General features: G+C 41.5%; 1 protein-coding gene across 12 annotated transcripts in view; it reads left to right on the top strand.

The window, feature by feature from the left end:
* LOC132883075 (uncharacterized) overlaps positions 1-15,578 on the top strand; it is a 38,720-nt gene extending 23,142 nt beyond the window's left edge. For 11 of the 12 annotated variants that reach the window (XM_060916246.1, XM_060916254.1, XM_060916253.1 and 8 more), the window contains 2 exons: positions 5,970-6,150; positions 6,521-10,318. In XM_060916246.1, the coding sequence (XP_060772229.1) occupies positions 5,970-6,150; positions 6,521-7,484 (1,145 nt within the window). In that variant the 3' untranslated portion in view covers positions 7,485-10,318. Of the gene's footprint in view, positions 1-5,969; positions 6,151-6,520; positions 10,319-14,378 lie in introns of those variants that run through there. The other variant, XM_060916256.1, reaches the window with a different exon arrangement.
* The last annotated feature ends 2,436 nt before the right edge of the window (positions 15,579-18,014 follow it).

Genomic DNA, 18,014 nt, shown 5'->3' with positions numbered 1-18,014 from the left:
TGGAGGTCGGGAATCATAGAGAAAAGCTTCTGGAAAAAATGATCATTATCCCAATTGGGTGCGTATATACTGGCAAAAACCACTGGCGTATTATACAAGGTGCCTGAAACAAAAACAAAGCGCCCATTAGGGTCAGCCACAGTATGTAACACTTTAAATGGGACAGCTTTATGAATTATAATAGCTGTTCCCCTTGCTTTGCTAGGGAAATGAGAATGGTATAGTTGCCCAACCCATTTACGTCGTAATTTGCTGTGTTCCAAGGACCCTAAATGAGTTTCCTGTAAAAGGGCAACCATTGCACGCAGGCTATGTAGGTGATTCAATACCTTACTGCATTTGACTGGAGAATTTAAACCCTTAACATTCCAGCTAACAACAGAGAGGTCACCTCCCTGGGGGACAGAACCACTAGCTGTCATACCACATACGCAAGAGAGAAGAGTAGATGAGCCTGCCAGATGAGAGCAGGCATGATAAGACCACAGTGGGGAGGGGAGAGGGGGGCAAACATACAACCAAACAAAAACAAGAAGACAATATATATATATATATATATATATATATATATATATATATATATATATATATATATATATATATATATATATATATATACATACATACATAAAAGAAATGAGGCTAAGCACAATCAAAAGCCAGATACAGCTTCCCAAACAAGCTGCAGATTTTAACGTCTTATCTTCCAGAATGGGCGGCACAGTGGTGTAGTGGTTAGCGCTGTCGCCTCACAGCAAGAAGGTCCTGGGTTCGAGCCCCGGGGCCGGCGAGGGCCTTTCTGTGTGGAGTTTGCATGTTCTCCCCGTGTCCGCGTGGGTTTCCTCCGGGTGCTCCGGTTTCCCCCACAGTCCAAAGACATGCAGGTTAGGTTAACTGGTGACTCTAAATTGAGCGTAGGTGTGAATGTGAGTGTGAATGGTTGTCTGTGTCTATGTGTCAGCCCTGTGATGACCTGGCGACTTGTCCAAGGTGTACCCCGCCTTTCGCCCGTAGTCAGCTGGGATAGGCTCCAGCTCGCCTGCGACCCTGTAGAACAGGATAAAGCGGCTAGAGATAATGAGATGAGATGAGATCTTCCGGAACTTCAAGAAGCTAACACTTCAACAGGAACATGAGATGGTAATTATCATAAAGAGTGATGAGTGAGTACTACACATTTGTTACGGTTCAGATGTCTGCTGGGCTGAAGTTGCCAATGGACACAAAAAAGAAAATAATTGCATGGCCTAAGTGAGCAAGCAATAGTGAAATAGAGGTCAGTTTGTAAACGAGATAACAGTCAACATTCTTTTTAGGAAAAACAAAGCCTGTGCTGGGCACCTCACACACTTGCCCACCTTCAAACATAGGGCTATGTCATTGGCACGGTTAGTCCATTTCCACTACCTGGTCAATAGATGCGACGCCGTCGTTCGGTTCAGTTGGCTTTTCTTGGATCAATCCATGCTGCTGGATAAAGTGTAGAGCTGCCGCAGGTGTCTCGAATTTGTGCTGCTTGCCGTCCAGTAGAGTAATTTTCAGGTTACCGGGGTAACCGCATCCATAGTCTTTGACCCCCGAATTCCCACGAAGCAGGCGTTTGACGTTGGTAAACTCCTCGCGCTTCTTAAGTTGAGCATTCGTGAGGTCGGGGAAAAGATGTACCCGTTTGCCATCATACTTCAGTGAGTCGCCCATCTCTCTAGCTTTTAGAAGTAGGGCGGCTCTGTCCCGCTGGTAAAGCAATCGTATAATCATCGGCCGCGGTGCCTCGCTCTGTTGTCTACGGAGGGCTCTATGAGCACGATCAATGGCAGGTTCAAAGCTAAGATTCAGAGTGTCGTGTAGCCATTTAGCTAGCCAGCCAGCTGCATGAGGACCCTCGGCGCCCTCCTTCAGGCCAATTACTCTGATATTATTCCGTCTAGACCTGCTTTCCAGTTCCTCACATTTTGTTTTCAAGGACGACACACCACTGGTCAGAGTGGCGACGGCGGTGTGTAAATCACGTACAGAATCACCACAAAACACAGCACTGTTCTCCACTTCGGCTAGTCTATTAGCATGAGAGTCCACTGAAATTTGCAGAGCGCTGGTGGTGGAAGTCAATTCTTCACGCACAGCCGATATCTCCGTTCTCAGTGAACCGACTACTGACTCAATTTTCCCAAAAAATATCAGCCTTCAATATGTTCAGCTGGTCAGTAAGAGTCGTAACGTTTAGAGGAGCATCAGGCTGGCTATCCTGGCCTTGTGTGCAATGTCCAGTGTCTTTAGAGCTGGCAGCTAGGCGCTTAGCAGCATTCGGCATGGTAGTTGGCAAAGAAAAATTTAACGTCGCAAAAAATCCGATTAGACAACCGGTGACCAAGAAAGTAATGCACTCTAGATTAACCTAGTGTATTAAAAATAGACATTGAGTGTGTACTCATCTAAAAGATAACAATTTCCATCACATTTCCAAGGAGCTCACTTAACCGCGTCCACTCGGCTCCATTACCCGGAAGTCTCCCCATGATGAGCTTTTCTGATGTAAAAAATAATGAGATCACGATAAATAATTTCAAAACTTTTCCCACCTTTAATGTGACCTATGACCTGTACAATTCAATTGAAAAACAAATGTTAGGGGGGAAACGCATATAAAAAATAAATGTAAAATAAGCTGGCTGCATAAGTGTGCACACCCTTAAACTAATACTTTGCTGAAACACTTTTTTTTTTTTTTTTTTTAAGAAAAGAAAGGAAGCACAACTTTTATTCATCACACACTTGTGAAATTCCTCTCTGCATTTAACCCATCTGAAGCAGTGAACACACACGAGCAATGAATGCACACCCAGAGCCGTGGGCAGCCATGCTAACAGCGCCCGGGGAACAGTTGGGAGTTCGGTGCCTCGCTCAAGGCCGTCCCATATTATTCTAACCTGCATGTCTTTGGATTGTGGGGGAAACCGGAGCACCCAGAGGAAACCCACGCAGACGGGGAGAACATGCAAACTCTGCACAGAAAGGCCCTCGCCGGCTGCTGGGCTCGAACCCAGAACCTTCTTGCTGTGAGGCAACAGTGCGAACCACTACACCACCGTGCTGCCTTTTGATTTAATTACAGCAGTGTCCTTTTCGGGTCGGAGTCTATCAGCCTGCCACATCTAGACTTGGCAATATTTGCCCACTCTTCCTTGCAAAAGTGCTCCAAATCTGTCAGATTGCGAGGGCGTCTCTTGTGCGCAGCCCTCTTCAGGTCACCCCACAGATCTTCAACTGGATTTAGGTCTGGGCTCTGGCTGGGCCATTCCAAAACTCTTTTTGGAGTCATTGTTGTGCTGAAAGATGAAATTCCTCTTCAGCTTTCTAGCAGACACCTGAAGGTTTTGCGACAAAATTGACTGGTATTTAGAACTGTTGATGATTCCCTCCACCTTGACTAAAGCCCCTCTTCCAGCTGAAGAAAAACAACCCCAAAACGTGATGCTGCCACCACCATGCTTCACCGTGGGTATGGGGTTCTTTTGGTGATACGCAGTGGTGTTTTTACACCAAACATGCCTTTTGGAATTATGGCCAAAAAGTTCAACCTTGGTTTCATCAGACCAGAACACATTTTCCCACATGCTTTTGGGAGAGTTGATGTGTGGGGTATTTATTTTAATTTTTTTAAATTGTTCATTTTTGGATTACGCTTCATTTTTGTGGCTACTGCCTCAGAGTAAATGTATTTACTGTATGGATATGGGATCAGAACTATTTTATTTATAAGCTACATGAACCCATAGGGGACTTTTTTTTTTTTTTTTCCCCCCTCTCTCATGATTAACATGAAGGAAGAAATCACAAGTGCTTCTGGGCGAGGTTTGTTTTGCCTGGGAACACTTGTTTTAATTGATGGTAGGTGTGAACCCAAAAAGACTGAATGCTGTAATTAAATGAAAAGATGCTTCAACAAAGTATTTAGTTTGAGTGTGCACACTTGTGCAACCAGCTTATTGTATGTGGGTTTTTGTTTTATTATTATTATTTTTTTTTTTGGGGGGGGGGGTCCCTCTAATGGATTGGTTTGTTTTTCAACCGAACTGTACAGGTCACATTAAAGGTGTGAAAAGTTTTGAAATGATTTATTGTGGTCTCAGGTTTTTCTGATGCAAAAAAAAAAATCATTTTAACAGGGTGTGTACACTTTTTAAATATCCACTGTATCTATGGGAATGGTTGGTTGTTCAGAGTCACACCCTGTTTTGGTTGCGAGGTCTAAGTCATTGCGAATGTAACCATTGGTTTCTGTATGGGTTACATTCAAACTGTTTCAATAAAAACATGGTTTCCGTTAGTAACAACAGTATTTCTGTCAGTCGACCAACCAATATTTATGGTATTTAGAAAAACTGAGAGAACGCAGTCTTTTAAGGTTTGTAGTAGTGTTGTAGAACTCGACCACTTTTTGAAGGTCTCATCTTGGAATGGACCATGTTTTTACTTGGTCTTGTCTCGGGATTTTATTTTGAACCCAGTCAAGACCACAACTGTGGGGATTTCACTAAATTGCCTGTATGTGGTCTGATTTTGTTAACATGGTTACTGTGATTGGATGTAAAATTTCCTGCTTCAAATGCGACCAGTAACGTGACTCATTGCTAATTTGAAATTTTTCTTCCTGTTAACGGCTGTGACCCCTCCCTCATCCCCCTTCGCAAACACTGGTCTGGTTCTTGACTCGGTCTCGCCCTGCCTTGGTCTTGTCTCAGTCATGTCTTGGTTTAAGTGGTCTTGACTACAACACTAGTATTGTGGGTGTGTTGCACTCGAAGCAGTTGCAGTTTTATTCCCAAGAGTCGAATTTCCCACCAGACCCCACGTTCAGGCATGACATGCGTCATCCCAGAGTACATCCAGCTCTCCTACAGTAATCATTCAACATCGTGGATTGCAGGCATTTTTGACAAACTGTGATGTTCATGTCCAAGTAAGTTATGCTTATAACTTGGATATGTTTGAGCAGAAATGAAAGCCACCCTCCATTTTATGTGAGAGGAATATCATGATGATTTTTTTTTTTAAACTTTGGATTGATTTCCTCACCCATCGCCGATGCTTGCTGTTGATTTTGCATGTTGGGAAACACGAACGTGGGTTGTGTCCATTGCTATGTTCAGCTTTCCACTTCGGTATATTCACCTGAAAATTTCTTAGGGTAGATTTTTCTGGTCTGTCTAGGCTACTTGTGTTTAACAGAATCTTAATCACTGTCCGTTAACTGAGTTTGCATGGTGTACAGCAGGGTCATGTTCGCAGGCATGTTACATTCATCACATGGATTTAAAAGAAATCCATATTTTAAAACGCCACTGAATGAGTTCCTTGAGAATAAGGTATGGAGGTCATTCTGTCAGGACTCTCTTGAGGTATTTTAATCTGAATTTGATTTGAAGTGAGAATTCAAGAGATGCTTTCAAACATTTTGAAGATGACTGGAGACACCAAGCCCCACTTACTTTGAGGTCCTGGTTACTTTCACAACATGCATTTATTGCTGAGGCCAAAGACATTCATTCAGAAGGGGTGGTGTTTTTTTTATTTTTTTTCGTTTTTTTTTTCTCCGCTTCATGTTGGATTATTTCTTGGAAGTTATCCACTGCACATTTCCCTCAGATGTTTCAGAAGGAATTAATTCCAAAACCTGAAAGTTGTCAGATTGGACTCCAATACCTTCTTATGTTCACAATGAATACTTGCCAAAGGCCACCAAGCCAACTTGATCCAACATATTTTCTATTTACTTTTGGAATATTTTATTTCAAGTCATTTCCTTAACATTATCTCTCATTATCTTGCCGGTTTAATCCATGTTATGAAAGTAACTGGAGACACTGACTCAGTCCTAGTCCCTGTCAAATAACTATTTTTAAAACTCCAAATGAAAATGAAGACCAGTGTGGATGATGGCTGTTTTATTTGTTTAACTTTTATTCCAGCAAGCGGTATGCCCTCTCTTCTGAGAATCAATCTCTGGGACCGTCAGCAGATCCCCAGGAACCTGCCAACTGCTCAGCCTCATCAACTACCTCAGCCATGTCAGCAGACCAGCAAGGCACCACTAGGCTCAAAAGAACGTTCCAGAAAATTCAGAGAGAATATGAAGAAAGATCCAGAAAGGTTATGAAAATTAAATATTTATTGATATTCATCAATTTGAAACCTGGAGAGGGTTTGCTTTCAGTTTTTTCTGCTGAGTACTGGTGGTCAGTCTTTCTTTCAAGATGTCGAGTGAAACTGCTTCAACCTTTTTCCGTTATCCATGTTTTGTTGGCAGTCTGAAAGGTAAAACAGCCGTCAGAATGGCGTCACGTTAATAGCTATTCCCAAAGCTGGTATTTCTACCTAATGGGTCACTCAATGATTTTATGATCAGTAGATTCTGGGTTTTTTAAATTTTTATTAGAATCCATAGATATTTCAGGTTAACTCGTACTAAAGACTAATTACTTTTTTCCTGTGGCTTTTTTTTTCTTTTTTTTTTTTTTAGGTATAAATTGTATTTACAAGAATCAGCAGTTAGATCGAAATTATATCGTGCTAGCATGACTGACGAGAAAAGAGCCTTCGAGAGAGAAAAAGCAAAGTTACGGATGCAGAAGTACAGAAGTCATCGGAAGACAACCCAGTTGGAAGCGGAGAGAGGGGACGTGTCCTCTGGTCCTGTTAAGTGCACTACACATGGAGATGAAGAGAAGAAAAGACAAGAACATGAAAAATGGAAAATTGCTAAAAGGAGTCAGAGAAAATTAATGTCTAGTTTAAAGAAAAGAAGAATAAATGAGATGATGAGAGTCTTGTACCACCAACAAAAAATTGAAGTTGGTAAAGGAAGTGTTCAGCAGCACAGAGCACCCATCTTCCCACACGTCCCAGATCCAGCTACCAATAATGATTTTGCAGAAGAGGACACCTCTTCTGACAGGGGTGAAAACCACAACGACATTGGGACCAGATTTTATGGACTGGAACCTGAAGACACTGATTCTGCCCATGATGCTGAGAATTGTAATGAGCCACAACAATCGGAATCAAAAGCAGAACAGACGAGGTGTAATCCGAAAGATCAGAGACCGTTCCTGTTGCAGGCGAACAGAGCACAGCATGGTCATGCGCGTCCAGCAGGAGAGAGCATGAACTTCCGTGAGTCAGTATGCTGTGTGACGTCACGCGGTGAAGGTCAGGACCTGTGTTGCATGCGTTCTTATGACGACGTGTGCATTTGTGACTTTACAACTATGAACCTCAAACTTGAGCAGAGAGCAAATATCAAATTCTGTGTCAAACTCGGGAAGTCAGCAAGAGAGACTCTTGCGTTGCTTCACCAAGTCTACGGCAATAAAACGATGAGCCGGGTGAGGTGTTTTGAGTGGTATTCACGCTTCAAGAGGGGCAGACTATCACTGGAGGATGACGAGAGGTCAGGGCGACCCTGCAAAAACAAAACCTCTTGAAAAATGTCCAAAAAACTGAATGCGTTGTGCGTCAGGATCATTAGATCACCATCAAGGACGTTGCTGACATTGTCAATGTGTCTGATTTGAACATTCACCGTGTTGCTGCCAAGTTTGTGCTCAGGCTCCTGATTCCCAAGCAGAAGCAGCACCATGTCAGTCTGTGAGAATCTCTGTCAACAGGCCTGTGATGACCCGAACTTCATGTTGAGGATCATTACTGGTGATGAGAGATGGGTCTACAGCTCCGACCCAGAAACCACAACAGTGGAAGAGTCCACACTCCCCAAGACCAAAGAAGACAAGGCAGGTCAAGAGCATGACCAAGAGCGTATTTGTCACTTTCTTTGACGTTCACAGGGTTGTGCACCATGAATTTGTCCCCCAGTGTCAGACTGTCAGTGCCAACTTCTACTGTTGCATCCTGAGGCATCTGAGGAGAACATTTGGTGCAAACAACCTGAACTGGGGCATGCCGGCAATTGGATGATCCATCATGACAATGTGCCGGCTCACAGTGCATCGAAAAGACGTGAGTTTTGCAACTATACCAACATGATTGTCGCTACCCACCCCCCCCACTCAACTTCTTCCTCTTCCCCAAGATGAAGTTGAAGCTGAAGGGTCGTTGTTTTGACACGGAGTTGTGGAAGATGCTTCCCAGGCTTAAAGAACGGGACTTCCAGGAAGAATTTCAAGCATGACAGACACGCAGTGAGTGGTGTATTGCTGCGTAAGGTGACCACTTCGAAGGGGATGATGGCCAAATTTTAAATCTGGTGTGGGTTTTTGCTTTTTATAGGCATAGTCTCTGAACTTCCAAGACCAGGCAAACGGACTAGAGCATCCCAAAAGAAAGCCCTACAAAGAGCTTGAGGTGGATTACTGGAAAAAGGTAAATGGATTAGCATTTAATTCGTCCTCGTCACCCATAATGGAGTATGCGGCCTCCAACGTGCTCAATCTGGAGCCCATCTTTCCAGGTGGCCAGAGCAATGAACAACATACCCAGAGCAGCAGTTGGGGGTTAGATGCCTTGCTCAAGGGCACTTTAGCCATTCCTGCTGGTCCAGGGAATTGAACTGGCAACTTTTTTTTTAGTCCCAAAGCTACCTCTCTAACCATTTGGCCATGACCTCCCCTTTCTCCCTCATGTCCTTTTCAACTGTCCTCCAAGTTTCCTTGGGCCTGCCTCTGTTTCTCTAGCCATCAGGAGTCCATCTGAGGGCTACTCTCTATACTGATGTGGATGGCATGTGCACGACGTGTCCAATCCATCTCCGGTGGCACTTCCGCACTTCAGTTTTATTTTATTTTTTTGGATTTGGTGGATGATGTTCTGTGCATCTTGATGTTGGAGATGGTGTTTGGCCAAAAGATGTTAAGAGTTCTTCTGAGATGTCTGTTCTGGAAGACTTCCAGCTTGTGGCTTATGGTTTGTCATCTTCCAAGACTGTGTGCCAGATGAGAGAGTACTCAGGACATTGCTCTTGAAGAGTCTCTGCTTGGTGTTGGTGCTGATGCTCTTTGCTCACCATGTGTTTCTCAGTTCTGAGAAGGCCTGGCTGGCTTTTGAGATTCTTGCCCTGATCTCTTCTTCTGCATCCCTGCTCTTGCTCATTTTGAAGTTCAGATAAGTGAAGTGTTCCACATTATCAGTTTCAATCTGATGTGACTGTCTAGTGTGACTATCTCCACAGTAGAGAAACGTCTTTATACCTGTTCACCACGCAAACGGGGGGCTTTAAAGAAATGAGGACTTCAGAAAGGAAGCAGCAGTCTGCTCTTCAAGGTTGTTGACGCCATGACTATTGTTACACACGCCAATGAAATAGAACATAAGTTGTTCAGAAACTAATTCTAAATGTTTTTGTTTATACCCAGAAAAGTATTGAGAATTAATTGGTGCATTATCTTTTGCAGTGATTGAATAATGCCAGAATGCATTGTAATATATGGGAAAGTTTGCCATCCACATTACACTTGCGACGTTTCGTGCAGGGTATAGTGAAGTCACTCAATGAATATACACTACCGTTCAAAAGTTTGGGGTCACCCAGACAATTTAGTGTTTTCCATGAAAAGTCACACTTTTATTTCCCACCATAAGTTGTAAAATGAATAGAAAATATAGTCGAGACATTTTTCTGGCCATTTTGAGCATTTAATCGACCCCACAAATGTGATGCTCCAGAAACTCAATCTGCTCAAAGGAAGGTCAGTTTTATAGCTTCTCTAAAGAGCTCAACTGTTTTCAGCTGTGCTAACATGATTGTACAAGGGTTTTCTAATCATCCATTAGCCTTCTGAGGCAATGAGCAAACACATTGTACCATTAGAACACTGGAGTGAGAGTTGCTGGAAATGGGCCTCTATACCCCTATGGAGATATTGCACCAAAAACCACACATTTGCAGCTAGAATAGTCATTTAGCACATTAGCAATGTATAGAGTGGATTTCTGATTAGTTTAAAGTGATCTTCATTGAAAAGAACAGTGCTTTTCTTTCAAAAATAAGGACATTTCAAAGTGACCCCAAACTTTTGAACGATAGTATATATTGCACCTATGTTATGTTATCATAAAAGCTATAAAATAACTGATATGCTCTTGCTGTAGCTTCCTAGTGATGCACTCTGTACCCAAGAATATCGTGACTAGGTGTTCTGAATCCTTCTTTTTGATTGGACTGGAAATATTCAAGTTAGCAGATCTTGAGATGGATCCAAATTGTTCCTTCTTTTCAATCTTCTGTTCATGTTATTTATTGACTTGTCAAATGTTTTTCTATGTTTTTAACACCTTTTTTTTATTAAATTCATTGCTATTCTCACATCCTTGTTACGTGTGCAGCACAGTAAATGTGATGCCTCATTATTCATGTTTGAGTGGCAGTATTCTCTTCTGGCTCGTATGCCATCATGTCTGATGGTAATGTCAGCTTAAGGGTTCTTCAAAATACCCTTTTTCTGAATTTTCCCCTCACGTCACAGTTTGGCTGCAGTGTTCATGGAGTGACCCATATCGTCTGCAAACTTGAGCTTCACAGAGTCAATCTGAGAAGTACACTGATCGGTATTCAGTGAGTAGAGCAGGGAGAAAGCTGGTGTAAATGTTTTGGCATGAGAGATGTCCAGATGCTACAGGATGCAGTGCAAAGCCAATTTCATGGCAATGTCCACATATCTCCTAGCTCTGTGTCAACTGGAGGGAATACTGAAGGACCTCAGTCATGGTTTTGAGGTGGTGAAATATTCGTCTTCCACAGCACTTTAAAGCCACAGGTCTGTAATCCTAATGTTTGTCCACTTCCTGAGACCTGGGGTTTTGAAACGGGCAGGAACATGCGCTGACCTAGGGACTGATTAAACAGATCAGTAAGAATGGGAGACTGATTTTGTGCAGCACCTCGAATATCATTATTTTATTTTATACCTCAAGATTATTATAAAATTATTTTTATTTTATACCTGTTTAGAGCTTCAAAACGTGTTGTGGTCACGGTTACCTTAACTGGAACCACAAAAGTGCATTAGTCTTCCTACGAATATTTTTCTAAGATCATTGAAAAATTATGGTGTATTACAAAGCCTGAATTTGTGATATTCTACTGGGGGGGGGAGTTCTCCATTAAGCTGAGCCTAGGAACAATTTGAGTTCAAATATTGAGAGGATCTTGTGTGTAACCACAATTGTGGAATCCCCCCCCCAAACCACTGGTTGTTATAATTGTGGATCACTTAAGGTGCTAAACACAGACCTGCTAGTGTGTGGTTTAAAAGCTTTGGAGGTCATGTGGTGAGAGTTGTGAGTTGGCCTGTATGTGCTTCAGCCAATCAGAAGTCTGTGTTCAAACAAAAGTTATTTTTACTATAATTTTAATAGGTGCTGCCATTTTGTTTTGGGGTGTTTCTAGGGAGGTACTTTAGTATTTGGTCAGTGGTTTTAAAGTCATTCCCGTCTCCTGGAGGATTTTTTTTTTTTAAAGTGTGATTCTGGATAATGTTTCTACACAAAGACACATTAAGGGAACTTCTACTTTCGTGTAAGTGCATTTTTGGCTACTTTTGAGGTTCAGACTTCCATGACACTGACTGCAAGGCTGAGTCTATACTCAGCCTTGCAGTCAGTGTCATGGAAGTCTGAACCTCAAAAGTAGCCAAAAATGCACTTTGTAGCTGGTAGTAGTGACACGAGGGCTAGCTTTGTTTTAATGCTACTCATTTTGTCTAACCCAAGGTTCTGTTAAACAGTGTACTAGTGCATCTCAAAAAATTAGAATATTGTGAAAAAGTTCAATATTTTCCATCAGTTATTTAAGAAAGTGAAAGTTATATATTATAGATTCATTACACAAACAAATGTTTCAAGCATTTTTCTATTTTAATTTTAATCAGTATGGCATACACTACAAAAACATTAAAAAAAAAACCCCATCTCAAAATATTAGAATATTTCATTTCGAGTTTGAGTAAAACAGTATGAACACAGTGCATCTCTCGGTCTAGTTCAGTACACACAACCACAATCATGGGGAAGACTGCTGACTTGACTGTTGTCCAGAAGATGATCACTGATGCCCTCCACAAGGAGAGTAAGCCACAAAAGGTCATTGCTGAAAAGGATGGCTGGAAAAGGTGCACAAGCAACAGGGATGGCCGCAGTCTTGAGAGGATTGTCAAGAAAAGTTGATTCAAGAACTTGGGAGAGCTTCACAAGGAGTGGACTGAGGCTGGTGTCAGTGTATCAAGACCCATCACGAACAGACATCTTCAAGAAAGGGGATACAACTTTCGCATTCCTAATATCAAGCTACTCCTGAGCCAGAGACAATGTCAGAAGTGTCTTATCTGGGCTAAGGAGAGAAAGGAATGGACTGTTGCTCAGTGGTCCAAAGTCCTCTTTTCAGATGAAAGTACATTTTGCATTTAATTTGGAAATCACGGTTCTAGAGTCTGGAGGAAGAGTGGAGAGGCACAGAATCCAAGGTGTTTGAAGCCCAGTGTGAAGTTTCCACAGTCTGTGATGATTTGGGGTGCCATGTCATCTGCTGGTGTTGGTCCACTGTATTTTATCAAGTCCAAAGTCAACACCGCTATCTACCAGGAGATTTTGGAGCACTTCATGCTTCCATCTGCTGACGAGCTTTTTGGAGATGCTGATTTCCTTTTCCAGCAGGACTTAGCACCTACCCACAGTGCCAAAACTACTACCCAATGGTTTGCTGACCATGATATTACTGTGTTTGACTGGCCAGCCAACTTGCCTGACCTGAACAAGAGGAAGATGAGAAACACCCGACCCAAAAATAGATACGCTGAAGGCCACTATCAAAGCAACCTGGGCTTCAATAACACCTCAGCAGTGCCACAGACTGATCACCTCCATGCCACACCGCATTGATACAGTAATTCATGGTAAAGGAGCCCCAACCAAGTATTGAGTGTATAAATGAATATACTTTTCAGAAGTTGGACATTTCTGTATTGTAAATCTTCTTTTTTTTTTTTTCTTTTTTTTTAATTGATCTTGGGGAATATTCTAATAATTTGAGATACTGGATTTCTGATTTTCATGAGCTATAAGCCATAATCATCAAAATTAAAACAAAAAAGGCTTTAAATATTTCACTTTCATATATTCTATATTCATTACATGTAAAGTTTACCTTTTTGAATTAAATTATGAAAAAAAGGAACTTTTTTCATGGTATTCTAATTTTTTGAGATGCACTAGTACATACACTCAATGGCTACTTTAATAGGAACTTGTTGATTCTAAGATCCCTGTTCTTGGCTGCAGGAGTGGAACCCAATGTGTTCTTTTGCTGTTGCATGCTGAGATGCTTTTCTGCTCACCACGGTTGTAGAGTGATTGAGTTACTGTATCCTTCCTGGCAAAAAAGCTCGAACCAATCTGTCCATTTTTCCTCTGACCCTCTCTTATCAACAAGGCGTTTGTTTCCACCCACAGAACTGTCGCTCACTCACTCAATGTTTTTTGTTTTTCACACCATTCTGTGTAAACTCTAGAGGTGTGTGAGCGAAAAAACCCCAGGAGATCAGCAGTTTCTGAAATACTCAAACCAGCACCCATGCTACAGTGAAAGAAAGTCACACTTTGAGGTCACAATCCTACCCAGACGCTCTAGGATCACGCTGTGTAACAGCCTTATCTGCTCACTATTCGATTATGCAGATTTCATCTGGGGTAATAAACACACATCATGAGCCAGCTACAAATCCTCCAAAATAAATGTGCTAAATTGATATTCCGGTATACTCCTCTGCGACTGATGCTCTATGTGAACTTAAGTGGAAAACACTTAAGCAACATCGTACCCATCATAGAATATTACTGGCCTTCAGATATCTCATGGCTTTATCGAGTGTGACCTCAAAATCAGACACAGCAAGGACTTCCATAGCTACCACACCAGGAAATGACCTTCGCTTAACAAAGGCCAAAAGGAATTGGGGAAAACAAACACGACTACAAAGTATTGGCCAGGACTGGAACAATTTGCCAAGGGACCAACGTTCAATTGAAAATTAGCATATTTTTCAATTGAAAGCTAACGATTAACTTCATAATTGTAAACGTATTTTTTTTGGTGTTATTTGTGAATTTCCTTATTTTTTTTCTGTAATTATTGTGATCTAGACAGGACCTCATTGAAAATCACGCTATGTGACATGAGCTTCCTGAATAAATAATATTTTTTTTAAAAAATTCCCATTCTGATGTGTGAACATTAACTGAAGCTCTTGATTTGTATCTGCGGGGTTTGATGCATCGTGCTGTTGTTGAGGGATCGGCTGACTAGAGAACAGCATGTGGGTGTATAATCTTTTGATCGATAACTGATTCTATTTTTTTTGCATTTCTTCTAGCGCAAAAGATGAGACTCGAGACTGAAAGTGGTTTAAGGCCTCTCACCTACAGTCATTGCCAAGATTTAGAATGTAAGGGTTCTTACATTCTCGATGAGAGAGCTGTACTGCTGAAAGGGAACGTTAGGGTATGCTTATAATTCCTGTTCCCGAACAAAGGGGAAGGAGGTGTAACATCAAGCTGTACTGTAGAAGTCATCGACTGGTGAAGAGAAACTGTTTAACTTGGACTGGTGACGGTGTTGCTGACGTGACCCTTTGTCAGCCCACATCACTTGCTGTAAGATGTGTGACTAGACGTGTCTTCAACCAGATGCATGAAGACCGGTTATCCTGAAATACTTGTTATACCTTGGTGGGATAGCTTAGAATCCCCCCCGCCATCCACATATTTTAAGTTATTCTACAAAATTGAGTCGTACATGAGCTGATAGCTGACAAGGCGCGTAGCACCAAGTTGTCTATAAGCCATGTACGATGAGATTGAGTGGGATAACTCTTATTCTATCTACGTTCACTGGATTTTGAAAAACGGAGCATTTTTTTTTATTTTTTATTTTTTTGCCAATTTGATAACTTCATACAAAACGTCCAAAATTATTTCCACTTAGGTGGACTTCTTAACCTATTGATGGTGGCACGAATTGACTTTACTGTTTTGTAGAAAGGGCTGTTGTGCCGAGGTATAGAATAGCTTTTGACGTTTTAATTCTTCCTTTGACATCTCAGTTCTGTAATGTTCAAACTTTTTTCTTTGAGCTTTTGAACCAGTCTAAAAAAATTTCAATAACTTTTTTTTAATGTTTAAAGATGATGAATGTGAACAAACTGGTGCAATAACAGTAGCAGTTTGTGAAAAAAGTGATGTGTTTGGAGTAGAGTTTTTATTTTGTCCTCAGTTGGTTCAGCAACACGCTCCACCATTTTGTTTTTCTTTACTCCCAGTATATGAGCTGATATGCTAGTAGAGTAGCCAATCAGAGCACGCAATTGCTCATATCCAGTGAATGTGGAGAGAAGAATAAATGGATGTTTCACGCCTGCATGATTCACTGTAGGTTACATTTTTCACTACTTCTGATGATTCATAATTCATAGGTCCGTTTGTATTTTCATAGAATTTTTCCAAATTTATTTATTTAACAAACAAGTTTCTAATTGTTCATTTTTGCTTCAGAAATAAATAATGGCCAGTTACAAGTCTGCTCCTGGTGTTCACTTTCCTTTACATCTCAAATTTACCTCCACAAACACATCAGAAGATCCCACCATGAGAGACAGTCAGTCCGGAGTGCAAAAATAGTTTTATTCAGAGGAGCCATCTCGTAAACCATCAGCGCGTTCATGTAGCAAAGGATCTGAATGCATGTTTAGTGTTGGCTGAAATTTACTTTTAAACATATACTGTACATGTGCTCCAGAAATAAGCCATCAGCATGTAGTGTTTTTTTTATTAATTTTAAAAAAATATTATAGTGGTACCTCAACAAAATACCCTTCTGATACAGTAAAAACTAGAAGGGCACACAGGAGAGTCTACACCGCTGCCAAGCCACATGGATTTGCATCAAAATCTAATCAGTTGTTCCCTGGCCTGTGGCCCACCTTTCCTCCCAATTTCATCAAAATCCGTTTACTATGTTTTTTGAGTTGCGTTGGGAGAAGAAAAAAATCCTGGATCCGCATACGTATCCAGATTTGCATCAAAATCTAATCAACTGTTCCTTGGCTTGTGGCCAGCCTTTCCTCAGAATTTAATCAAAATCCATTCACTGCTTTGAGTTACTTTGAGAACAGACAAACAAACCAAGGCCAAAACAAAACCTTCTCAAACACAGTTGGTGGAAGAAGTAGCCTAATCATCGCCTGAAACTGTGCCCTAGGTTACCACTGATTTTAACTCCCTTTTTCTCCTGTATTTATAAAAGTACAATTAGCAGAACTTTAAACTGAGTGTGGTACACTACATGGTGATGTAATTGGTAGAATTGTCACCTCACAGCTCCAGGGTATCTGATTCAGTTCTGACTTTGGGTTAGTGTCTGTATAGAGGGTCACATGTTCTCCACATGTGTTTATGGGTTTCCTCTACATTCTCTGGTTTTGTCCTACTATTTTTAAAATAAAAAAAAAAAAAAATAGTGGTAGGTAGATTGATTCTGCTGAACTGCTCCTTGGTGTGAACAGGGCTCTACAGTGCGCACATTTCACTCGCATTTGTGAGCGAATTTTTCGGCATGCGAACGACGAAAAAAAAAACGCGCATTCGTGCGAGGGCTTCTTGCGGCCGACAATTTAGGAAAGCACTGAGCACAGACGCGACGAGTTTAACATTCTAAAATGTATCAAACGTTAAACTGCAAAGTATGTAAATCCAGCGCTGGATAGCCTACCTGATATCATTTTTTACACTAGAGACAAGAAAATTACATCAATGTGTTCATCAGAGCCTTGTAGTGCTCAATGTGAAAATTTTGTGAATATCTCCTTCCGTTTTCATGTAAATCCCCGTAGTTTGGAGGGAGCGCTCTGTGTGACACTGTGTCTCTGCTCGCAGCGCGTGGGTAGGGGAGGGGCTGCTCGCTCTCTCACTCTCTCACACACACACAGGAGGGAGTGGCTGCTCCCTCTCAGAGAGACCCAAGCTTGAAGCATTATGGCAAGTCTCACATTCACACAGTACACCTAAGCTCCAGCATCTGTGACTGCCACGCGCACTGCATCACTCTCACAATTTCCCCTGGGGAATTGTCTCTAGTTAGTTATAGAAACTCAGTTCAGCTACAAAACTCAGGATATTGCACTGTATTTGGTATTGTATTGGGTATGGATGTAAAAGTGTAGAAATATAAAATATACAAAAGCTATAAAAACTAAAAAGTTGCTCTGTGAGGTTGCACTGTAATAAGTATTGCACTGTATCAGGTAAGTGTGAGAATATTGCCCTTTTAGGTCCTTGTTGGTGCATTGTTGCACCTGCCAGAAGTGGCATCAGTCAGTGCATGTAATTAGCCTTTTTTACATTACGTCACTTGCAGAAGAACCTCACATCCGTTTCCAGCCTTTTGAATGGAAGAAGAGGCGGCATGCTAATCTGCTGGCTAACAAGTAGCAACCATAGAAAGTCAGTAAACTTCCTTTCCAAAACAAGGCAGATAGGTGACTGGAATGGTCGCTAACAATACGTAATGATAAACAACAATGCGCAATATTATTATCAGTCTTATCTGTGAATGACACAGTTTTGTTAACATATGTTGCCGCCGTATACCTCTTCTTCCATTCAAAAGGCTGAAAACGGATACGAGTTCCCCTGCAAGTGACGTAATGTGAAAAAGGCTAATTGTTCAAGGTGGTTATGGCCTGTGGGGAAAAAACTGTTTTTGAGTCTGTTGGTCCTGTAACCTGTAACGCCTGCCTGAGGGCAGCAAGTCAAAGAACTCAGAGCCAGGGTGGGAGCTGTCCTTGATGATGATGTTAGCTCTGCTGAGCTCTGCTCTCTGTTTAGCTACTGTTTGTTCATTCATTCAGTTGTTCGTTATTCATTTGTTTGTTCATTCATTCTCAATTGAATTTTGCGTTATGTGTTGGTGTGTCTAAGGTTTGCGCTGCAATAAACCTTTAAAATGAAAACCT

The sequence above is a fragment of the Neoarius graeffei genome, chromosome 3 (assembly GCF_027579695.1).
Source record: "Neoarius graeffei isolate fNeoGra1 chromosome 3, fNeoGra1.pri, whole genome shotgun sequence".
NCBI lineage: Eukaryota > Metazoa > Chordata > Actinopteri > Siluriformes > Ariidae > Neoarius > Neoarius graeffei.
Note: the sequence above shows the minus strand (reverse complement) of the source record. Positions and strands in the feature narration are given on the sequence as shown.